This window comes from Triticum aestivum, chromosome 6B, assembly GCF_018294505.1.
Source record: "Triticum aestivum cultivar Chinese Spring chromosome 6B, IWGSC CS RefSeq v2.1, whole genome shotgun sequence".
Classification (NCBI taxonomy): domain Eukaryota; kingdom Viridiplantae; phylum Streptophyta; class Magnoliopsida; order Poales; family Poaceae; genus Triticum; species Triticum aestivum.
The window spans coordinates 13,587,730-13,613,516 of record NC_057810.1 but is presented as its reverse complement, the minus strand read 5'-3'; the positions used below and the strand labels follow the sequence as shown (position 1 = coordinate 13,613,516).

The window sequence follows — 25,787 nt, the reverse complement described above, 5'->3', positions numbered from 1 at the left end:
TGAAAAAAAGCAATGATAATCCACATCGAGCAGGTGTTGACCCAGAAGAAGATGGTGCAAGCGCACGTGATCCGAACGTGGACATAGCCACGCAGACTAAACGCGCACGCACTATGAAAGCGGCTTGCCAAAGACCATCCGCGGAACCAGAACCTCCGTCAATATTCAAGTGACATCGGTCGCAACTCAAATAGCAAGAAGAGATGGTACCGCCAAAATCTCATTGAGACGCTCCGGCGATCCCATGCTTCCGATGCAAGTGTTTGTCGATGGTAAATCTTAGCATGACCATAGGCCCCAGACAATACATCATGAGCCTACACTGCGCCTCCTTGGCTGCAACAAGCCGTCAATATCATCGAAGATGACTTGGCTATCTGTACCGCTATCACATCCCTGGACTACCACTGTGCACCATGTTCGCAAGGCCACACTGCAGCAACGGATCATCCCTGCTTGACGGCACAAAAGCAACTGGCAAATCGCCACTAGTCTCGCTAACTAGGCCCAACTCCAAGATGATATCCCCAACGGGGAACACGACAACAAGTGCCGCCATCATCCGATCCGGGCAAACCCGGACCTAGGGTTTCCCCTCAAGTGTTCTGGGAGGGAAGCCGGAGATTACATGTCGACGCCTTCATCAAGGTAGCGACGCCATAGGCGCCGTCGTCGTTGGCTTCGACCGTGGTCAAAGTCTGGCTTTGGCCCGCAGTCTCCATCTCCTCCAAAAAAAAATGAGCGTAGCTGCTCCACCACGTCCACCTTCTTCACCATAGGACCACCATGGCCGGAGGATTTGATCCTTCTAAGCCGGAAAGTCCTGAGGCAGGCCGATGAGATATGAATCAGACCAGGGATCACACCGGCTAAAGAAGGCGCCACGCAAGATCACCAGAGCGCCGTCACCTTGTGCACGCCATCCAGCCACCGCCATGCATCTGGGCCTCCCAGCATCGACGCCATGTCGCCGCCCGCCGGTGAGCGCCGCAGCCCCACCACCCTCTCCCACAGATCCGGCCAAGGCACCTCGTGGCCAGCCGCCACATGGATCAGCCGAGGCATCCGATGGGTTGCCGCCAATGAGATCCAGGCCGGGGGAGAGAGAGGCCAACTCAGGGAAGCGCCCCGCCGCTGCCGTCCCCATACCTGCCCGGGCTTCGCCTGCAGGGCCTCAGGCAGCGGCGAGACGAGGAGGAGGGAGGGGGAGTCCGGCGGCGACGCGATGGGATCTCCCCCGAGTCGCCAGAGAAGGAGGCGACGCGGGGGTCTTAGAGCCAGTCCATCCCACCGTAACAGTATGCATCACGTATTGTCTCTATAGCAATACTTATATCTAGCTAGGCTTTAACTCTAGTATCAAGACATCGGGTCAGAGTTAAGGTCCTTCAAGATTGAAAAAGTCACCAGGGATGCCTAGCCTTTGATGGATACACTAGTAGAAAAACACCTAATAGACCCGGTTCGTAAGGGCCTTTAGTCCTGGTTCATGAACCGGGACTAATGGGTCGTTACTAATACCTCCACCCATTAGTCCCGGTTCAAACACGAACCGGGACCAATGTGCCTCCACGTGGCTCTGTGCGCCGAGCCCAGTCAGGGGGCCTTTGGTCCCGGTTGGTGGCTCCAACCGGGACCAAAAGGCATCCACGCGTCAGCATTCCAGTGGCTAGGGTTTTTATTTTTTTAAAGGAGGGGGGTTGGGGGTTTTGGCGGGTTAATTTAGGTGTTTCATATATTGTGTTAGCTAGCTAATTAATAGAGAGAAGTGTCCCCTCTTATGTCCATGCTTGGTCGACACTATGTACTATATATACATAAGTGATCGAGAGAACCATTCAATACAGAAGTTCGTCGTGCATACCGAGAGAAGTGATCGATCGACCTCTCCTTCTCCGAGAGATTGGTCGAACAACAAGTTTTCGTATCATGTATCCGACGCTACTGGCTACATACATGTACAATATGTATAAGATCTCTTAATTACAAACCCCTAGCATTTAAAATCAATTTCCACATGGTATTCTCCGGCTTTACTGATGACGTGGTCAAGAAAGAATCCCGCCAATTCCTCTTGAATTGCTTTCATGCGATCTGGTTCTAGGAGTTCATTCCGCATCTGCCACGTCTAATTTGAAAAAGGGGGTTAATTAATACATATATATGAATGAAACTCAACAGAAATGATGGTGTAATAAAATGAAATTATGAATATTATTGCTTACGCACTTCATATTGCCTTCTAGAGTAGCCCCGCTTGTTTTTCAAAGTCGCGATGTGGATGAACTCGCACACGTAGTATCCACAGAAATCATTCCCTTCCTCCTGCCACAAGCACTTTACGAGAAATAGAGGTCAATCAAACTGATAATGAAGCATTATAAATGGCATTGATGAAAGTATAGCTATAGAATCAACAAGAGATGCGCGCAACTAGCTAGCCAGTAGTACTTACTTTCGGGTATGTATATCGCAGCTCCTTCGGCAGTCCCGGAGCTTCTGCGGTGAACTGTTTCCAAACCCTGCAAGACAAAGAAAATAATTATTATTACTTGAGATATCAGGAAATGAACAAAAAGTTGCCGATATGGTGCGATAATGATCGATTGAACTTACTTGCTGAGCATTTCAGTCATGTCCGCATAGGATTCGGGATCTTTCCGTCTCGAGTCTAAGACGATTACTAGTCCACGCTCAAGCTTAATCTCCAGAAGAATATAATGGTACCTACGCACGCATGCATAACTCATCAATTACATTATTATAACCTCGCTCGAGTAATAAGGGAAACTGAATATGCACACGACAGTAATACTCACTTGCCGTTGTAAGGAAAGAATATGGTATTTTTGTTTTGATTTTTGATCAACGATCATAGCAAGTTGTCCTCGGCCTCTTTGACGTTCTTTTCAACCAGAAATACATCTATGATATTTGTGTTAATGAACCCAATATCATAAATTTCTTGTTTTTTGCACTCGACGATCTTCAATCTGCATAATATATTGAGGACAATTAATTATAAATACATGCAATAAAAGAGCCGAGCTATATATAGAGACTTATTGACAGAAATAGTACTTACAGGCAGTAGCAAAAGACCATTAATTTATCGTGGACCTTTTGATTGAAGAACACAAAGAACTCATCAAATGGAACACACAACAGATCATTTGAAACGAGGTCGTGCACCTCTTTAATGTTCAGATACAAACTGTTCGTCCCCTCAGACTCTCTGCAGGTTTTCATGTACCAACTATGGAATCTTCGCATCATTGTTGTCAGAGATTTTTCATCTTTGACAAGAGGCTTCCCGTACTCGTATCTGTGTTCATCCATCTTCATGAAATCAGGAAATGCATCGTCAGGCAGGTAATCTTCAAGATTGCCATAATCGGCCACCGTCCCAGGAGCATTAGACACATTGAGCGGGGGGCACAATTGCTGTGCTTGTTCGCCGAGCTAGGCAATTTTTTCCCCTTTGCTCGTTCTTTTAACCTTTTATCACTGACAGTAGTTCCCGACCGCTGGGCTTGGAGATATGTCTGTTCAGTAATGCGCTCATAGTTGGTTCTCGGCGGAGACTTTGGTGGTTTCCTCAGGGCATCGATAGTGCGCTTTGCTTTGACCGGATCTACCTTCTCCTCCGGAGGTGGATGTCTCTTTGCTTTCACCCCTTCAAAGAACTCCTTCACGTGGGTCCTCACAGTCGTATCGTTTTCCTCCTCGGACCTCTCGTACGATAACTTCTCTAGAGGCTTGACAGATGGACCGTATTTGTATTGCCTCCCGCCTCTGGTCGTGCTGCTAGACGCCGGAGTAGACGGAGCGGCTGCAGCATCTGTCTTCTTTCATGCTTTCTTACGAGGCGGAGGAGAAGGAGTACGACGCGCCGGAGCAGCCGGGGCGGCGGCGGGTCTCTTCCGCCCTTGCTGGCGAGGCGGAGAAGGAGGAGGCTGCTGGCTGCTAGGGAGAGCCGGCGCAGGCGGAGAAGGAGGCGGAGTGCCGCCACGCACCGAAGAAGGAGGCGGAGTGCCGCCACTCATGCCCTGATCGTCACTCGCCGGAGGAGGAGGCGGTGGAGGAGGCAGAGTGCCCTGACTCGTCGTCGTCGGAGGAGGAGGCGGAGGCGTCCAGTTCAGAAGGTTGATGAGCTCTTTTCGCCGTAGGCATGGAGTCTTCGGAGCAGAACCCAGCCTAGTCTCCCCTTCACTAGTAGGGTGCTCAAGCGGGAGGTCCTCAAATCCCTCCGTTATTTTTTAATTATTTTTGCTTTTAGTTTTAGGAAAATTATAAACTTTCTGTTAGTGCCATTAGTTTTCAAATTTGAAAACACAAAACCCGATGACATCCTCTGTTTGATGGCCCATGGAGATGCTTCCTTCTGGCCTAGTGCGGTTACGGACATATTTCTTTAGGACTCCCATGAACCTCTCAAAGGGGTACATATTGTGTAGAAATACGGGGCCCAGAATGACAATCTCGTCAACTAGATGAACTAGGACGTGCGTCATGATATTGAAGAAGGATGATGAGAACACCAGCTCGAAACTGACAAGATATTGCACCACATCACTCCTTAGCCTTAGTATGATTTCTGGATCGATCACCTTCTGAGAGATTGCATTGAGGAATGCACATAGCTTCACAATGGCTAATCGTTCATTTTCCGGTAGAAGCCCCCTCAATGCAACCGGAAGCAGTTGCGTCATAATCACGTGGCAGTCATGAGACTTTAGGTTCTGAAACTTTTTCTCTGCCATATTTATTATTCCTTTTATATTCGACGAGAAGCCAGTCGGGACCTTCATACTAAGCAGGCATTTAAAGAAGATTTCCTTCTCTTCTTTGGTAAGAGCATAGCTGGCAGGACCTTCATACTGCTTTGGAGGCATGCCGTCTTTTTCGTGCAAACGTTGTAGGTCCTCTCGTGCCTCAGCTGTATCTTTTGTCTTCCCATACATGCCCAAGAAGCCTAGCAGGTTCACGCAAAGATTCTTCGTCACGTGCATCACGTCGATCGAAGAGCGGACCTCTAGGTCTTTCCAGTAGGGTAGGTCCCAAAATATAGATTTCTTCTTCCACATGGGTGCGTGTCCCCCAGCGTCACTCGGAACAGCTAGTCCGCCGGGACCCTTTACAAAGATTACGTGTAAATCATTGACCATAGCAAGTACGTGATCACCGGTACGCATGGGGGCTTCTTCCGGTGATCTGCCTCGCCTTTGAAATGCTTTCCTTTCTTTCGACATTGATGGTTGGTCGGAAGAAATCGATGATGGCCCAGGTACACATTCTTCCTGCAGCTTGCCAGGTATATACTATCGGTGTCAAGTAAACAGTGCGTGCATGCGTGGTATCCCTTGTTTGTCTGTCCTGAAAGGTTACTGAGAGCGGGCCAATCGTTGATGGTCACGAACAGCAACGCCTTTAGGTTAAATTCCTCCTGTTTGTGCTCATCCCACGTACATACACCATTTCCATTCCACAGCTGTAAAAGTTCTTCAACTAATGGCCTTAGGTACACATCAATGTCATTGCCGGGTTGCGTAGGGCCTTGGATGAGAACTGGCATCATAATGAACTTTCGCTTCATGCATATCCAAGGAGGAAGGTTATACATACATAGAGTCACGGGCCAGGTGCTGTTATTGCTGCTCTGCTCCCCGAAAGGATTAATGCCATCCGCGCTTAAAGCAAACCATACGTTCCTTGGCTCACTTGCAAACTCATCCCAATACTTTCTCTCCATTTTTCTCCACTGCGACCCCTCAGCGGGTGCTCTCAACTTCCCGTCTTTCTTACGGTCCTCACTGTGCCATCGCATCAACTTGGCATGCTCTTCGTTTCTGAACAGACGTTTCAACCGTGGTTTTATAGGAGCATACCACATCACCTTCGCAGGAACCCTCTTCCTGGGGGGCTCGCCATCAACATCACCAGGGTCATCTCGTCTGATCTTATACCGTAATGCACCGCATACCGGGCATGCGTTCAGATCCTTGTATGCACCGCAGAAGAGGATGCAGTCATTAGGGCATGCATGTATCTTCTGCACCTCCAATCCTAGAGGGCATACGACCTTCTTTGCTGCGTATGTACTGTCAGGCAATTTGTTATCCTTTGGAAGCTTCTTCTTCAATATTTTCAGTAGCTTCTCAAATCCTTTGTTAGGCACAGCATTCTCTGCCTTCCACTGCAGCAATTCCAGTACGGTACCGAGCTTTGTGTTGCCATCTTCGCAATTGGGGTACAACCCTTTTTTGTGGTCCTCTAACATGCAATCGAACTTCAGCTTCTCCTTTTGACTTTCGCATTGCGTCCTTGCATCCACAATGACCCGGCGGAGATCATCATCATCGGGCACATCGTCTGATTCCTCTTGATCTTCAGCAGCTTCGTCCGTCGCAGCATCATCCTGCACATCATCTGGTTCCTCTTGATGTTCAGTATCATCACCGTATTCAGGGGGCACATAGTTGTCATCGTACTCTTCTGCTTCGCCGTCTTCCATCATAACCCCTATTTCTCCGTGCCTCGTCCAAACATTATAGTGTGGCATGAAACCCTTGTAAAGCAGGTGGGTGTGGAGGATTTTCCGGTCAGAGTAAGACTTCGTATTCCCACATATAGGGCATGGACAACACATAAAACCATTCTTCTTGTTTGCCTCGGCTACTTCGAGAAAATCATGCACGCCCTTAATGTACTCGGAGGTGTGTCTTGAACCGTACATCCATTGCCGGTTCATCTGCGTGCATTATATATAATTAAGTGTGTCAAAAATCATTACAGAACATCATGAAAAGATAATTAAGTGACCAAATTAATAGAAGTTCATCATCACATTAAAACCAAAGTACATACATAGTTCCCATCTAACAACATAAAACTCTGCAGAGCATCTAAATTAATTAAACCATACACTGGAACTATGTAAGACATTTCAATGCGAAAACAAATGCGATCATAATCGCAACCAATGTAACAACTGATCCAACGGCATAATGATACCAAGCCTCGGTATGAACGACATATTTTCTAATCTTTCTAATTTTCATGCGCATTGCATCCATCTTGATCTTGTGATCATCGACGACATCCACAACATGCACCTCCAATATCATCTTCTCCTCCTCAATTTTTCTAATTTTTTCCTTTAATAAATTGTTTTGTTCTTCAACTAAATTTAACCTCTCGACAATAGGGTCGGTTGGAATTTCCGGTTCAACAACCTCCTAGATAAATAAAATCTATGTCATGTTGGTCGGCATAATTGTCATAAACAATAAATGAAACAATAGTTATGAAAAGATAATATATACCACATCCGAATCATAGACAGGACGAGGGCCGACGGGGGCGGATACCAAAACCATCGCACTATATAAGATGCAATAATAAAAGTAAGAAAATTATACAAGTATCTATATAAACATACAAGTAAGAAATTTTTTTTCCTTTCAGAAAGAAGATAAGAACAAGAGGCTCACCACGGTGGTGCCGGCGACGAGATCAGCGCGGGCGATCGACGACGGTGAAGACGGGGACGGGACGTGACGGACCGCTAAACCTAGACAAATATTAAGGAAAATGGAGCTTGTACGTCGAGCTTGGAGAGGAGAAAGCTTAAGTAGTGTGGCTCGGGCATTCCATCGAACACCTCGTGTGCATAGGAGGTGAGCTAGAGCATCACAAAGCTCTCCCCTCGCCGGCCACGAAAAACAAAGCACTGGGAGAGCTCTGCTCGCGGGCGAGGGGTATATATAGGCAACTAATTGGTCCCGGTTCGTGCCACGAACCGGGACTAAAGGGCAGCCTTTGGTCCCGGTTCAAGCCACCAACCGGGACCAATGATGGTGGGCCAGGAGCGAGGCGCATTGGTCCCGGTTCGTCCCACCAACCGGGACCAATAGGTCCAGTCGAACCGGGAACAATGGCCCACGTGGCCCGGCCGGCCCCCGGGGCTCACGAACCGGTCCAATGCCCCCATTGGTCCCGGTTCTGGATTCAACCGGGACTAATGGGCTGACCCGGCCTGGACCACTGCCCCCTTTTCTACTAGTGATACATCGTTCCCGGAGAAATAAAATTTGCATTAATGAGACATCAATTCGTGAATCATGGGGTTTAATCCCTAGTGGGCTGGATATATCATCATCGTCGTAACCACCCAACCGTTAATTTGTTCTCTATGTATCCTCTCTTTGTGCAATAGTAACAGTCGCGGGATGGCTGTTAGACTATACTAGTAACATGTAAATGGCTGGTTTTTTGGGGGTAAAATATTAATACGTAAAATATCTTGAAATACAGTTTACTCATTTTAGAACAAGTTTGATTCGAATGAATTACTGATAGGGAATGGGACTTTGAGGAGTACAATACAAATAATTCATTGTTTTGTTAATGAAAAATAAGTTGAGCAGGAAAAGAAAACAGGATTTAAGCAGGCCAATTTCTACATATCTGACCCTAGTCCTCCTGTTAATTAACACCGGGAATGGAACTCCATCTAGAGAGGCCATTACTAGTTCCAACCACACATCAAATATGGGTTGCATTAACAATCAAGTTTCCAAGTCTAATCCCTTGACAAGTCCCCCATGTACATTTGAATAACAGAGATGCCTGGGTAAACACAAACCACTTTCTGTTTAAGCATCCATGCTTATTACTATAACAGAGATGCCTGAGTAAGCATCTATACTAGTACAAAATAAGCACAATGCTTCAGAAAAGACCGGTTCATTTTTACAAGTATATCTCTCAGAATTTTGCATTGTACAAGGCCTAAAAGGAGTAGTTACCACATCAGGTTCTAGCCTTTTTTTTGCGAAAACTTTCTTTCCTTCTTTGAGGGAGAGTTACCACGTATTCTTTAGTAGTGGACGATCCTCTGACCAGTCTGAGGTGGAGAGGTGACGAGATGTTACCCTAAGGCCTCATTAGGTTTCAGGCAATCCCGGGGGATCCGTGCCTATTCCCTGGGCCAGGAAACCACGAGCGGATTTATCCCTGGGAGGTCCACCAGGGCATTTGAAGTCCCATCAGACCTGGGTAGACCTGCTCTTTCCATGAGTTTTCCCTGGGTGAGTGAGGGAGTCCTGGATTAGGGGGTACTCGGACAGCCGGACTATATACTTTGGTCGGACCGTTGGACTATGAAGATACAAGATTGAAAATTTCGTCCCGTGTCCGGATGGGACTCTCCTTGACGTGAAAGGCATGCTTGGGAATCCGGATGTATAGATTTCCTTCTCTGTAACCGACTCTGTGTAACCCTAGCCCCCACCGGTGTCTATATAAACCGGAGGGTTTAGTTCATAGGACAAAAACGAATCGTATCATAGGCTAGCTTCTAGGGTTTAGCCTCTACGATCTCGTGGTAAATCAACTCTTGTAATACTTATATCATCAAGATCAATCAAGCAGGAAGTACAGTATTACCTCCATCGAGAGGGCCCGAACCTGGGTAAACATCGTGTCCCCCGCCTCCTGTTACAATTAGCCTCAGACGCACAGTTCGGAACCCCCTACCCGAGATCCGTCGGTTTTGACACCGACATTGATGCTTTAATTGAGAGTTCCACTGTGCGGTCGTGTTAAGGCTTGAAGACTTGCCTTTTTGTCAAGGACAACATGACCTCTGGGGGAGCTCTGGCTGTAGGCCAAACTCTCCAACTAGGCGGCTTCATCATGACCGCCCGTTCGGCCGCCGCGCCGACGATGACTTCTCAGGTCATCAAAAACAACCTCCACGCCAGCTCGGTATTCGCCGAGCAGATGGATCCAATGGAGCTCTCCTCCCTGAACAAGCTCTTGGATCGCATCGCCGCTCTGGGAGACGCTACGGACTATGATCAGATCGGGCTTAAACCCGACCAAAGGGAGATTAACTCTCCGCTGGTCACCCATCAGATAGCGGTGGTGGAGGAATAATGCGGCGATTCTTCCTTTATTTTGAGGACGAACTATGTCCGGATTCCCGAGCTCTCCGAGTCGGATACCCGTCTATGGGAGGACATGGCCCAAGCTCCGAACCTACAATCGGACAGCGGGCCAATAAAACTGGGCAACATCCCGGAGCCCGAACTGCCAAGCTCGTAAGCTCCTTTGCCCTTGGGTCTCAGATCGGGTCAGGGTTTGGACTTAAATCTACCTACCCATCCAGATACAAGTGATCTTTCCCACATTAGACAAGAGCCCCAAGAGACAGTACATCACTTCTGGGTCATATTCCTCCTTGTAATGAAAAAGGTTAAGGACTGTCGCGAGGAAGACGCAATTTCATTTTTTTGCAAAAATTGCATGGACATGGGAATCCTTAACGCCATAATTCACCGTGACATAGAACACTTCGCTGACTTGGCGGCCATAGTACAAAAATAATGTGCGATGAAAAGCGCCTGGAAAACACAAACAAAATTCTGGGATCCTCCGGCTCTCACTAAACCCCATATCCAAACTAAAAGGGTGCACTCTCGCAAGTCACCCGATCCAATTGACAAGAAACCAAATCCCACTACGGGGCGTGGAACCGTATTGGAGGGATGACTCAATGGACCATGCAAAATTCATAGCACGCCGGATACCATACCAACACACAGGCTTAGAGCATGTTGAATACTCCGGCAGGTGGCCAAGAGCGGCGAGGATCTCCTCATCAACAATACTGCAGAGCATCATCCCGCGGAAAATATCAATACAGTATTGACAGTCTTCGAGACCTTTGCCTCAAATAATAGGCGGAAGTGAGCACTCCGCAGCCTCGCCAAAGTCTGCCATGTTGCAGCAATAAATCCATGCAACGACACGGCCATAACCTTCAGTGTCAGTAACGAACCTCAATTCCAGCACCAGCCGCTCTGGTCCTTAGTCCAATTGTGGATGGCTTCCGGCTTACTAAAGTGCTCATGGACGGTGGCAGTGGATTAAACCTCATCTACGAGGAAACTCTTAACAAAATAGAAATAGACAAAAGCCGCATTGAGCAAAGCAGCAAGACCTTCAGAGGAATCATTCCTAGTCGGGAGGCACGATGTGCGGGAAAAATCACACTAGATGTGGTATTCGGCACGCTAGAAAATATAGGTCCGAAGAAATCACATTCCAAGTGGCCCCGTTCAGTAGCGGATACAACGCTTTTTTAGGGAGGGATGCATTCACGAGCTTCCAAGCCATACCCCATTATGGGTACATAAACCTCAAGATGCCCGGGCCCAACGGAATCATCACTCTAGTTAGTGATCCGGACGTGGCAATCCGCGCTGAAAATAAAACCGCCGCACTGGCCCTTGAGGCACTATCCGAAGCCCTCGCAGCCGAAGAACTAACTATGCTGCGCTCCACAATGGACAGGGACGACGTGATACTCGACAAACAACCCAAGTCCACCTCTTTAAAACCAGCGTACGAAATAGTCAAATTCCAGGTCCACCCAACGGACCCTATAAAAATATCATCCATTGGGGCACAACTTAACCCCACAATTGACGCCGCACTGCGATAGTTCTTGCGTGAGAATTGGGACATCTTCGCCTGGCATCCTTCAGACATGCCAGGTATCCCACGCAGGCTGGCTGAACATAGCCTAAATATACTGAAGGGATACAAGCCGGTCAAGCAGACTCTTCGGTGCTTTTCAGAACCTAAGTGACAAGCCATGGGAGAAGAGCTAGCCAAGTTACTCGAAGTCGGATTCATCAGAGAAATAAAACATCCGGACTAGCTAGCAAACCTTGTGATGGTACCAAAGAAGGACAAATCTTGGCGCCTATGTGTCGATTTCAAGGACCTCAATAAGGCTTGCCCCAAGGATCCCTTCCCCCTCCCCCGCATTGATCAAATCATCGACGCTACCGCAGGACACGACTCATTGTGCTTCCTCGACGCATACTCCGGATACCATCAAATCAAGATGGCGGAGTCCGATCATTCCGCAATGGCATTCATCACACCATACGGCCCCTTCTATTTTAACACCATTTCTTTCGGGCTCAAAAATGCCAGTGCAACCTATCAACGCATGATTCAGACATGCCTGGAAAAACAAATCGGCAAAACAGTGGAGGCATACGTAGACGACGTGGTCATCAAAACCAGACACGTCGAATCTTTAATAGACGACTTGAGGCTCACGTTCGATAATCTCCGAACATATGACATCAAGCTCAATCCGAAAAATGCGTTTTCGGCATGCCTGCTGGAAAGCTGCTGGGCTTCATCGTTTCAAATAGAGGAATTGAAACAAAGCCGGATAAAATCCAAGCTCTGTCACAGTCGGCTACCCCAATAGACCTCAAGCAAATCCATAAATTAACTGGATGCGTGGCGGCCCTAAGCCGCTTTATCTCCTGATTGGGAGAAAACGCACTACCTCTTTTTCGCCTTCTCCGACGCACCGAACACTTTGAATGGACGGATGCGGCCACGGCCGGACTGGAAGAAATAAAGGCCCTCTTGGACAGCAATCCAATCCTGGCCACGCCAAATATCGGCGAACCCATGCTGTTATATATAGCTGCAACACACCAGGTTGTAAGTGCAGTGCTCTTCGTCGAACGAGAGACGGACGGACATAAGTTCCCGCTTCAAAAGCCGGTATACAACGTATCTACTGTCCTCACTCCATGCAAGTCACGGTACCCACATTATCAAAAGATAGCATACGCGGTCTTCATGGCATCCCGGAAACTACGACACTACTTTCGAGAGTGTTCAATAACGGTGGCCTCTGAAGTACCACTCAATTATATAACAAATAATCGTGATGCCACGGGCCGGATTGCTAAATGGGCTATCGAGCTCCTCCCGTTCGACATAATATACAAACCACGGCAAGCCATTAAGTCACAAGTACTGGCTGACTTCGTCGCCGAACGGACCGAACCCGAACTCCCTAAAGAGTACGGCGTGTACTCCAATTGGCTCATGCATGTTGACGGCTCTAAGATGCTGGCTGGTCTAGGGGCAGGCGTTGTCCTGACATCCCCACCAGAGATACGGTCCAATATGTACTCCAAATATTATATACAGACTCTAACAATGCAGCCAAATATGAGGCTCTATTGCATGGCCTTCGGATGGCCGTCTCCATGGGCATTCAATGCCTGGAAGTGCATGGGGACTTGAACCTCGCAATATCTCAAATAAATGGAGACTTTGACGCCAAGGACCTAAAAATGGCGGCTTACGGAAATGCCGTCCTCAAAATGTCAGCTCGGTTTGAGGGGCGCGAATTCCACCATGTGATCCGAGAAAACAATCAAGCGGCGGATATCCTCGCCCGCATCAGCGCTAAGCGCGACCCCATCCCACCTAATATCTTTGTGGAAAGGCTGTTCAAGCCATCCGTGGTATGGGAAGGGGATTCCGGCAATATCAGTCCGGATCCGAAAACAACCCCAGAATCTCAAACACTCTGACATAATCGGAGGCTCCGCCACCAAAATAACCCCTTCGGTCCACGTGATCATGGCTATCATCGCCCCGTGGACAAAACCGTACTTAGCCTACCTAAATAGGTAAGAACTCCCAGATGACCAAAATGAAACACCTTGCATTGTGCGGCGCTCTAAAGCCTACAAGGTTCACGAGGGAGACCTTTATAAGAAAAGCGCGACCGGAGTGCTTCAAAGATGCATCTCCGAAGAGGAGGGACGGCAGCTACTGGCCGAAATTCATGCTGGACTCGGCGGCCATCATGCCACAGCACGGGGCCTTATAAGCAAGGCCTTCCGTATAGGCTTCTACTGTCCGACAACCCTAGCACACGCACAGGACCTCGTCCAACATTGCGTCGGTTGCCAGCTTTTCACAAATCAAAGCCATATGGCTCCTTCCGCCCTCCAAACAATCCCCATAACTTGGCCCTTTACGGTCTGGGGGGTCGATATGGTTGGACCCCTTAAAGGAGGAAGCCGTAAAAAAATACTTGTTGGTCATGGTAGATAAATTCACCAAATGTATAGAGACCAAACCAGTAAAAACGGCCGAATCCGGACCAGTGATAGACTTCATATCCGCGGTCCTACACCGTTATGGTGTCCCCCATAGCATCATCACTGATAACTGCTCTAACTTCACATCCGACGAAGTGAAAACTTGGTGCGGCAAAATGGGCATTAAGCTATATTATGCCTCTGTCTATCACCCCCAAACAAACGGTTAAGTCGAACAAGAAAATGCTCTTATTATGAGCGGCATCAAACCCAGACTAGTGCAATCCTTGAAGTAATCAGACACGCGCTGGGTCGAAGAGCTTGACTCAGTACTATGGGGGCTGCGGACCATGCCAAATCGAACCACCGGGTACACACCATTTTTATGGTGTACAACGCAAAGGCAGTACTACCCTGTGATATTATTCATGACTCACCTCGAGTGTGCATGTACGAAGAGAGAGAAGCCGAGATAGATCGATAGGACAGTTTAGATGCCCTGGAGGAGGACTACGACGTCGCAAAGGCCCGTTCCGCATTCTATCAGCAGCAGGCTCGAAGGTATCAAAGCAGAGAAGTACGAGCCAAAACTTATAACGTTGGCGAACTCGTTCTACGCCTACCAAAGAAGAAAAAGGACAAGCTCAAGCCCAAGTGGGAGGATCCCTTCATCATTGATAAAGTTATCACTGGAGGAGCGTACCGTCTACGTGATGCATCCGATAATCGACTCGAGATGAACCCATGGAACGCGGCCAGACTACGAAGATTCTACGCCTAGTGCCGAACTATGCGTTCGTCTCCTTACCTCCGCCTTTATTTTTTAAGTTATACCCTCTTTCTTTCTCTCTTTCTTCCTTTTTTTATACATAGCCTTAAAAGCTCCAAGTGCGCTCCGACCGCACACTCCCGCCGCACTATGCGTGCTTGATATACCTGGGGGCTTCTTACACAGAAGCTTAATATAATTATCTTCAGGGCTTTATGCCCACCACATATGCGTCACTTCTCCATGTGTGCCCTTTTTTGCCATTATATGCATCGGTATGACTTAAGTTTTGGTCATTTATGCCCTACGTTCTCGTCAATTCGGCTAGGGCATAAGGGGAGCACCTCTGCGATTGTTACTGCCGGGTCAGCCGGATGTGTACCTCAGACTGGGTGAAGCCAAAAGCTAGCGTTCTTAAGGGAATATTCGATCGGTGAACAAAAGATGTTTCTTACTTATTTGAACACATGCCCCCAGATGTTTTATATCCTGCGTAGCTTTTCACAGTTCGGACATGCACATTAATGTATGCATACCCAGGGAAAGGAACCCTTAACGGAACTATTTTCCCTGGAACATAGCTAGTTGGGTACTTGTCTATTCAAGCACTTATGACCCCTACGCCTGGTTTCCACGCATACCCCGGTTTTACATAACCGAGCGGGTATTCGGATACACTTCAGACTATCGGGTCCGGAGGCTGAAGCGAAAAGGTCCGCCATGACAAATGATTTACAATCCGGCTATGGACAATATATGTCATTTGATGTACACAGTCACTTAGACTGACTAAATTCTTCTTCTATACTATCCAACAGGCTGTCTAGCCTACAATCCTGTTGGGAATACTTTGCGGCTAATCCTACCTGGTGATACACCAGACTAACGGGAATCTCTTCCCCATCTGACCCTACAGGTCCGACCTCGGCCATGTGGTTCGGGTCAGCCTTGGTGTATCGCGTCTTCACCATGGCCCAGGCTTTCCTTGCACCTTGTCGGCAGGCTGATATCTTCCATAATTGGAAGCGCTGCCGTGCTCCCTTGAGCATCTCCACGAGCTCTCCCATGCCTCCGGGCAAGGACACGGAGGGCCACAAGGCCTGTGCAATACCCTGCATCACCTGCCGAACTTGTTCGTGGAGTTGCGAGAGCTCCCGCAGTAGATCACCTGTGGATCGGGGCATCTCCTCTTCGGGGTGACCTGTCAGCATACCAACATATATAATTTTGTTTATCTCGCTTCTTCGCCGAACTGAATAAAGGTTCGTTCGAGCACTTACTAAAAATGTCGCGTCGAAGCCTCCTATTCTCCTTTACGGAGTTCGCAAGCTGGGCTCCCAGTTCAACGCCTAGCCGGGTATGGGCATCCCGGAGCTCATTTTTCTCCCGAATAACCCGTGTAAGCACTCGCTCGCCAGCCTCTCACTGTCGTTTAGCATATTGCTCATCCTCCTGTAATATCTCCGGATTCACTCCGGGTTTCTCTGAAGAATCTATTGTTAGATTAGCATTCATGCCGAATACTGACTAGTACACGTCATTACATTTGTTCCCATCAAGACAAGTATTACCAGATGGGGCCTTCCTGGAGTCCTCCATTCTGGCAACGGCGGCCCGCAGCTGAGCCTTGCACTCCTCCAGCTCTTTCGACAGCTGGGTATTCTTCTCTGTAAGAACCTATGCATGCAATGATCCTTAAATCTCAGGGGCTAGTGACATACATAATTATCAGATTTTCTTACCCGAATATCCTTTGCGTATTGGTCTGTGGCTCTGGCAAGTCCATCTTGAGCAGCTCGGATGTACACATCCCCCGAGTTGAAGGCATTGAACGCCTCTTCAGAGAAATGAGGGTCGTGTAATGTGTCCCGTCAGTGCCTGTGATTCATGGTGCACTCCACTTCGGAGTTTGTAGCGATAATTTATCCGCATCCTCTGTAGGAGGACCATCCGGCGTTGTCCCCACGTTAATCTATGCCCTTGAGTCCGGCCCTAGAGTCCGGCTGGTGGAGCCGTGACCGGCAGGCTCTCCGGATATAGTCCGGTGAGCGCTCTTTCTGCCAGGGAACCACGGACATTGTTATAGTTTAAGGACGATAATCACGTAGCAGATTGTTAATCATACCTCTGCGACGGCATCTCGGTCCTGACCGCTTTCCTCTTAAGCCGACCTGACTTCGGTGCTCTTTGTTGATGAGTCACCGCGGGTTCGGCACGGTGCCCCGATAGCCTTCCCTGTAAAACGCAATATGTGCGCAGTGGGTAAGGTGCAAAGAAGGGACCCTTCTTGAAAGTTGGGACTCCGTTTTTACTTACATGCGATGCAGGGAGTAGGCCTGGGTAATCGGCTATGATAGCCACCAAGGCACCATCACAGCTTAACTGATAAAATATCCCGTCGACGAGCTCCACAAATGTGTCCGGATCTTCTTCAAGTCCGGGGTCAAGGGCCCGTTCGGGGTCCTCTGGCTGTGGAGACGGCCTGTGGATCTCCCTCACAGCTTTTCGCAATTCCTGGTATGAATTAGCAAGGAAAATATTTACGATGGAGAATACGGTAAGGACTAGAGTAAAAGATAACAGCTCACCCAGCTTGGAGGGTTGTACATGGAGAATCCATCCCGTGGCTTAATACGGATGAACTCCTCTTCTTCTCCATTGTATAAATTGGACAGTACCTTCGCCAGAGCGGCAACGTAGTCCAGGCCTTTACGACCGCAGCGGGTGGCGTCGTCTTCTCCATTGAAGTGCCACATGGGTTTTCCCCCATACTGAAGTGGCTGTACCCCCGCGTTAAGCATATTGACATAACCTCAATTATTGCCAATCCTGATTTGGCCAGCGTTTTTATCCTGTCCATCACGAAAAGGACCTCTCTGTTATCTTCCTCCTGGGGCTCCGGGGGCGCCAGCTGTAGCGTTTCTTCAACGGGGAATTTGCAAACTTAGGAAGTCCCATCCGAATACGGTCCGGAAGGGGGATGTCCTCCATATAAAACCACTTCGAAGGCCAATCTTCGGATGTCTTCTTCGGAGTACCGGACATGTATCCGGTCTCGGTGATGCGCCATATTTCGGCTCCGCCCACTTGATATATTGACCCCTCTTGAGTACGGGGAACGAGGCAGAATAGCCTCTTCCATAGCTTGAAATGAGCTTCGCATCCCAGAAACAGCTCGCAAAAGGCGACATAGCCGGCGATGTGTAAAATGGAAGCGGGAGTGAAGTTATGTAGCTGGAGGCCATAGAACTCCAGGAGTCCGCGGAGGAACGGATGGATTGGAAATCCGAGTCCCCTCAGCAAGGGACAAGGCATACCCGCTCCCCCTTGGATGGGTTGGGAAAACTCTTCGCTTGCTCCCCGCCATTATAAGTGGCAAGTCCGGCTCGGACGGGGACCATGTACACAGGTGGGAGAAACCCCTAGGTCTGCAACTCTACCAATCGGCTATGGGCGATGGAACACTTCTCCCAATCACTTGGCTTAGTGCTACGGGAGGGAGAAGAGGAGCCACGACGACCGGCCATGATGGAATGGATTTTTCCAGGCGCGCTCCGATGGATACTCGCTGGGGGAAGATGGTGTGATTTGGATTTGAGGATCCCCGTCTCTTTAAATAGATGGTTTACTTACATGGTCAGGGTGGCAAATGTAAAAATGCCCCAACTTTCGCACTCGCTCGACACGTGGAAATAGCCATTATTAAAAGCACAGAAGCTGAGGGATATGGCGTTAATGGGAAGCCGAACACTACTCGTTATAACAGGTACTCTAGATTTGGAGAAGAACCCGCCTTGCAATGCCGAAGACAATATGCGTGCCGGACTCATCGTCATTGAAGCCTGGTTCAAGGGCTACTGAGGGAGTCCTGGATTAGGGTGTACTCGGACAGCCGGACTATGTACTTTTGCCGGACTGTTGGACTATGAACATACAAGATTGAAGACTTCGTCCCGTGTCCAGATAGGACTCACCTTGGCGTGGAAGGCAAGCTTGGGAATCCGGATGTATAGATCTCCTTCTCTGTAACCGACTCTGTGTAACCCTAGCCCCCTCCGGTGTTTATATAAACCAGAGGGTTTAGTCCGTAGGACAACAACAATCACACCATAGGCTAGCTTCTAGGGTTTAGCCTCTACGATCTCGTGGTAGATCAACTCTTGTAATACTTATATCATCAAGATCAATCAAGCAGGAAGTACGGTATTAGCTCCATCGAGAGGGCCCGAACCTGGATAAACATCGTGTCTCCCGCCTCCTGTTACCATTAGCCTCAGATGCACAGTTCGGGACCCCTTACCCGAGATCCGCCGGTTTTGACACCGACAGTGAGGCTTCCACGCCTGATGAGGTCGGGGAGGAAACCCTCGTTGCTCGTTCTCGCGAATGAGAAGTGGCGGCGCAAGATCAAGCGCTCCGTCCTCCTCCGTCCAATGCTCCGCCCTTCTTCGGCAAGACCCCCCACCCTCCCTCTCCCCCCTCCACCTCCATCTCCACGGTCCGCCACTCTGGCGGGAGCGACGGCGCATGTTGCGCTGCTTCTCCATGGCTTCCTGTAGGTGACTGGTGCAGTTATTCATGGCTGCCGGATAACGCGCTCGACGGCCACATGAACTAGATATAGGATGGAGCAGGTGCATGGCGTGCTTGATCCAGATGCATAGCCCCAGCACCTCGCGGGGGAAGAAGTGACAGAAATAAATCCCCACCCCTCTGATGCCCTGAAATGGTGATGTGAATCTTCCACGTGGTTTTCATTTTGTCAAGAATATTTCGACCAGGGCCTCTCTTCCGAGGCACTATCTCCCATAACAACCAAACATAGCCTAAAGAGGATTATTTCCCTCTAGTATAGTAGATCCAACTAATGCGCGACATTTCCTGGAAAAAAACACTAATGTAGGACAAATTAAAAGGAGGTATATACATATAACCATAGGGGAGGCTTCCAGCAACTCGTGCATCATATACTACATACTACTCCGGTGTACACAGAAAACCAAGGAGCAATTTTAGTGGCAATGGGTGAATGGGGTTTAGCATGGTGGTGCGCCCTCATCTTCACGGCCACCCCGTTGCTCGCCTTGGTACTTTGGCACTGCACCGATGTATTCCACCGTGCCGCCTTCACGCTCAACCCCGCTCATCGTGGTCGACGTCTCCCGCCTGGCCACATGGGCATCCCCGTGCTCGGCGAGAGCGCAGCGATGATGTGGTACTTCAAGGTCGCTCGCCGCCCTGACGGCTTCGTCGAGGCAAAGAGGAAGGCGTACGGGGAGGGATCGAACATATACAGGACGCACCTCTTTGGCTCGCCGGCCGTCATCGTCTGCTCGCCGGCGGCCAACAAGTTCGTCCTGCAATCCACAGATAGCTTCGCTGGCCGGTGGCCCATGCCCGAGTTGCTCGGCCTCACGTCCCTCCCCAACATCGAGGGTAGGCAGCACACTAGGCTCCGCGGCTGCATCGTCGCGGCAGTCAACCAGCCGGAGCCACTGCGGACCTTCGCGCGGATGGTGCAGCCACGTGTGGAGGCGGCGTTGCGGACGTGGGCGGACAAAGGGACCATCATCGCAGTCCCAGAGATGAAGAAGGTAACACACTTGGAACCTAGCTAGTTAGTTAACTACTCCATCATAGTACTACAGTTGGTCTAGTGCTTGATTTATCCAATGTCAATTTCCTCTTGTAACCAAGTCATGTCGTTTGTGTATTCTCCAGGTCATGTTCGGCAACATATGCAAGACATTCATAAGCCTGGACCCATCGCCATTCACGGAAAAGATGGAGAAATTGTTCGTTGGCCTGGTAGACGGGATCATGGCATTTCCGTTGAACATTCCAGGCACAGCATCTCACCACGGTCTCATGGTAAAATTCACTTGCTGCTTCCTTGTCCTTTCCACATTTCTGGCATTAATTTTTAACAACGCGTGCACCTTCCTGCAACTGCTGCTTCAGTGCCGCAGGAAGCTCAACGCCGTATTCCGCGAGGAGCTCGAAAGGAGGAGGGCGAAGAAGACGACGGCCGCGACACTGGGTGATCGGCAACAAGAAGATGGTGATCTGATGAGCAGGCTGATGGAAACACAGGACGAGCAGGGGAAGAAGCTGAGCGATGATGAGGTGGTGGACAGCATAGGATCCCTGGTCATGGCGGCTTACGAATCAACGGCCACCGCTGCAATGTGGGCATCCTACCACTTGGCCAAGTCACCGGATATCCTAGCCAAGTTGCGGGTACGTAATCCTTTAATTAGTTATTGAATTAATTAGCAAGGCCGTAAGCTGGACTGGTTACCTAAACCAGTCACGTTGTTGTGGCAGGAAGAGACTGCAGCGGTGAGAAGAGCGAACAATGGAGCCTCCAGCTTTATTACCTACGACGACATCTCCAAGCTCAAGTACACTGCTAAGGTACTAAAGTACAAACATTTTTTTACAGTAAGGAAGCTGAGGCCCGGCGTTAAATCAGTGATGCGTTTACAGAGAACAACACAACATGCCGCCACACATGACCTGAAAACGAAACTGCAAAGGAAAACTCATCACCAATCACATTCTATATATTCCAACTTTCACTTCAGTATGTAAAACTAACTTGGATTACTTATATTGTTTTTGGATTTGTAATCAATGACACCATATGTAACAAAACATGTATATATTACGATGCAACATACTGCAAGGCGGTGCCCGATCAACCCCTCCTCATATGCGAACCTGGACGATTTAGCTATAAATGAGTTGTGTTAGTCTAGTACATTTTGTAATTCACTTATCTGTACCCCTAACTGCAGGTAGTCGAGGAAGCCATTCGAGTCACTAATTTTGCTCCAATGGTCCATCGTGTGGCACTCAAAGACGTCGAGTATGAAGGTAAGTGCATGTGTGTATAGCACAATAGTCAATATATGCTAGATCATTCACTTCCATCTGTATATGTATTTATTTTTCTCAACCTTTGGAGAGGCTGGATGTACATTATATCACTTGTCATTTTTAGTCAAACCAATGCATCATGGGTTCAGGTTACACGATACCCGAAGGGTGGAGGGTCATTGTGTGGCTCCGGTCGGTTCACACCGATGCCAAGTACTTCAAAGATCCACTAAGCTTCAATCCTGATAGAGGTTCGTTAGTCAGCTTCGAACGAGCCTCGCGCTAGGTAGCTCTCGCGCTCGCGCTCGCGCTCGCGCAGGGACCGCCGCCGCCGCCGGCTGATCTCCCTCCTCCGGCCACCTCCGGCCCAGCCAAGCACAGATCCGGGACCCTCTCGGCGTCCTCTCTCCATCCATCCCGAAGCCCGGCGCCGTCTTCACCGGCTCTCTCTTCCCGCGGAGTTCGAGTCGGGCCCTTCCCCTCTCCCTGTCCCGCTCCCGTGCGGCCGCGCCGGGCCGCACCGGGGCGCCCCTGCAAGCTCGAGCAGGCCCCCCTGCGCCTCCTTCTCCTCTCGCCGCCGCCGGAGGCGTTGCCGGGCAAAGCCCTGGTGGTGCGGCGGCGGCGGGACCTCTCGGTCGTTGTCTTCGAGAGCGGGGGCGGCGCTGCTCCGCTGCTCCGGGCTGGCCCCTGCAGCCCAAGGTTGCTCCCCGTCATGGTCTCCGGCTCCGCTCGGCGTGGTGGCGCGGGAGCCTCGGTGGAGCATTGGTGGTCCACGGGAGCGCTGGCTGCGGCCGGATCTGGCCGGGCGTGGTCGGATTCGGCCTGCCAGTGGTGGTTTCCTGCTACGATGCGGTGACTGCGTGGTGCGGTGGCTGCGACACGGCGGGGCGACCTCCTATCCCCGGGCCTGGCGTGGCGATGTTGGACTCCGGGGCGGCGGCCCCGGGACGGTGGTTGATGTGTCGGCGGCCGTGGAGTTCGCGCGGGCGACGCGGCGGCCGCGGTGTGCTTGGTGGAGGGAGGCTCGTCTCATGTCTGGGCAGCTCGATTGGCTCGGCAGCGAGGCGTGGTGGTGGTCCCTGCGTGGCGATGGCGCGGTTGCTGTGGAGGGGGTGTGCGAGTCAGTGGAGGTGCTGGTTGGCGTCGGTCGACCGCGTGGGAGTGGTGGTGTTGCTGATCCGGGCGAAAGCTTGACCGGTGCTAGCTGGCCGGCGGCGGCGGCGCTCGTGGGCGTCGCTTTCTTCCTTGGAGGCGCCGTCGTGGTGATTTGTGCATCCTCATCTCTCGGGTCAAGATCTCCGGGCGAAAGTCAGGATCCTGGTTGGATCAGGCGGCGGCGTCGTCTCAACGTCGTTTTCCCTCTTGGGGGCGCCGTCTTGGAGATCTTGGTCCCTTTTGTGCTTCCTGCAGGCTGGACGTGCACGACATCGCGGTCGGCAGGTGCCCGGCCGGCGGTGAGGTTGGTGTGGCGTTGCAACGCATGTGGCAACGATGATGATGGCGAGCAGAGCCTGAGTCGCGGCTTGTCCTTTTGATGTCGAAGGTCCGGTGTGCCAATGGGTGTGCCCATGCTGGTTTCTGGCTGTGACAGAGAAGTCGGAGTTGCGGGAGGCGAGGCCGCTGCGGCAACGATGACTCCATGAGGGCGGTTTTCAGCGTGCGGTGCTCTCAGGGTGTTGCATTGGTCTAGGTCGGTGCGAGGCTTGCAACTTTCTCCTGTGATGCTCGTCAGCAAATCGGAGCTGCCATGTCCTCGACGTTGGGGTCGACTGTTTGGCGTTGTTGTGGCCAGGTCGTCCGTGTGTGCCCCTTATGGGGTTTGTATCTAGGTTTTCGCCCGGTTTTCCTCTAATTAACCGGGCAACTCTCTTCTCCTTAATCAATGAAAATGGCAAATCTTTTGCCTTGTTTCAAAAAAAAAAAATCCTGATAGATGGGATGTAAGTCACAATCTCTATTATGTACACGCGTGCATGATATATAAGTCTAAGCACAGTATATGTGTGTTCTTCTGGTGAGTGACCAGTAATCAACTGAGCAGGAACCGGCAAAGCCAGGCACATACCGGCCGTTCGGCGGAGGTTATAGGGCCTGCGCAGGCAACATGATGGCAAGGCTGCAGATCACAATCATGCTATACCATCTATCTCTTGGCTGCGAGTAAGTGCATGTACTATGACAGTACTCGCTTACCTCACACACTTACTCATTAACTAATTTGCATTCGTGGCGTTGTCTTATAATTGTTTTCACTTGTTTCAGATGGAAGTTACTTAATCCTAACGCAAGGACTGTGTACTTCCCAACCCCCAGGCCAGAAGATAACGCACCAATGGCTTTTAGTAGACTCTGTACAAGTATGTGACCGGTGATGTTATATGTGGGTCATCGTGTCTGTTGCTCATTCCATATGCTTGAAAAAACAAGGGTTGTTTTTAACACAACAACAAAAGGACGTAAAAAGAAGTGGGCTTCCCTGACGATGCACCGTGTATGTTTTGTTGAAAAATTACTTGCCAATAATGTAGATGGACTAGATCATTTTTTCTGGGTGATGGGTTAAATGTCTATACTGTTGCAATTATATACTCCATATAGGAATGCAAATTTCCCCACTCCTGTGTCGCTCTCCCATACAACTCCCATACAATGCAGTTCCTTAGGCATGCTTAGAGCAACTCTAGCAGATTCGATGGGGCACAATAAGAGCTGATACAACGATTTTTATCAAAAGCATGCTCTAGCGGAGCCACGGAATTGCCAGAATTTCTGGAGGCCGGTCAAAATCTGTGCCACGGGCCTCCATATTTGGATGCTATAGGGCCTTGCTTTGGAGTGTGTTCATCAACAACCACTTGAGCGGGAGGAAACTTTCACCTCCCTCCTCAGCATCCCGCACGACACATCACCTCTCTATGCCAATGGCGCAGATGGTTGTAAGCCCATGTGCAGCGGGCATATCAAATGTGGCCACTACGTCTCCATCTGCTCGTGCCCCTCCCCTTCACATTTACCTGTAGCTCTTTCCCTTTCCCGCCAGGTTTCCTCACCTCCCGCCGGCCGCTGCTATGAAATGGTCACGCCTCTCTACTTCCACCACACCACACAGAGCTCCTCTTTGTCTCTACCATACCTCACACGAGAAATGGAAGGCAAAGTGGTAGGACTGAGATAGAGCGAATAACACGGAAACTGAATCGATTGCGCCGATAGAACCGGAAGCGAAAGCGAGGGGCAGAGTTGGAACGAAACAGGGAAAAAAGGAGCGTGGAGACTATAATATGGGCAAAATGGTAAAACAGGTTACGGGCAAAGTAAAGAGGACCAGAGGGTGTATACTACTGCAAGTCATAACACTCACGTCCTTCTCCCTCATGTACTCACTACTAGAAGCTAGAAAGATTAGTGGCTGGTAGAAACACATGATAATTAAAATGATAATGTTCTTATCCATGAGATTTAATATGGCAACTACAACTTTTTTTGACCAGCAACTATACTCATTTTTGTTTAAATATTGCAACTACGGCCGTTTAAATCCTGACAAGTACACCTATTTGACCTGATAAGCATATGTAAATATCTGGCAACCACATCCTCTTAAATCTGGCAACTGTATTTGCTTAAACATGACAATCGTGTGTAATACATCATGCAATGTGGCAACCCAGAATATGTATAAAAAATTGGCAACAAAGTACTTCACAATCTTATTTTGACTAAACATGTTTAGCATGGCAGCGATGTACTAGTAATGTACTCCCTCTGTCCGGAAATACTTGTCATCAAAATGAATAAAAGAAGATGTATCTAGATGTTGATGACAAGTATTTCGGACGGAGGGAGTATGGCACAACCAATCACTTTGTAATTTGATAATTAAGTACTTGTAATTTGGAAACTAAACATTTTTAACTTGAGAAGTAGTAGTATTTAACACCTGCACGCTTATAACCCAGTACCTAAACATTTTTTGGCCTTTTGCGACGCCTCACATGCATGATTGCAAGTGCTGTCAGCCAGCACGTCCTTTTCCTTGGATAAAAAGGCTGATGCATGCACCTGGATAGTTGAGTAGCAGCCGCCCCTACATGTGCATGATGGGGCCTGAAGAGTTGAGTAGCAGCCGCCACTGCATGTGCATGACGGGTCCTGCTGGAGAGTTGAGCGGCAGACGTCTAAACTGTACTTAT

General features: G+C 49.5%; 1 protein-coding gene across 1 annotated transcript; it reads left to right on the top strand.

The window, feature by feature from the left end:
• Positions 1 to 964: 964 nt before the first annotated feature.
• LOC123138608 (ent-kaurenoic acid oxidase-like) lies at positions 965 to 23,959 on the top strand. Its single transcript, XM_044558563.1, has 10 exons — positions 965 to 980; positions 19,708 to 20,306; positions 20,434 to 20,583; positions 20,674 to 20,952; positions 21,040 to 21,129; positions 21,513 to 21,591; positions 21,744 to 21,849; positions 23,528 to 23,534; positions 23,636 to 23,754; positions 23,857 to 23,959. Exons 1-10 carry the CDS (start codon positions 965 to 967, stop codon positions 23,957 to 23,959), a joined length of 1,548 nt encoding a protein of 515 aa, XP_044414498.1.
• The last annotated feature ends 1,828 nt before the right edge of the window (positions 23,960 to 25,787 follow it).

Excerpts from the sequence above, each read along its gene's own strand:
- LOC123138608 (XM_044558563.1), top strand. Across the intron at positions 20,307-20,433 it reads CAGTCCCAGAGATGAAGAAG|GTCATGTTCGGCAACATATG; the intron begins GTAACACACTTG and ends TGTATTCTCCAG. Across the intron at positions 20,584-20,673 it reads CATCTCACCACGGTCTCATG|TGCCGCAGGAAGCTCAACGC; the intron begins GTAAAATTCACT and ends CTGCTGCTTCAG.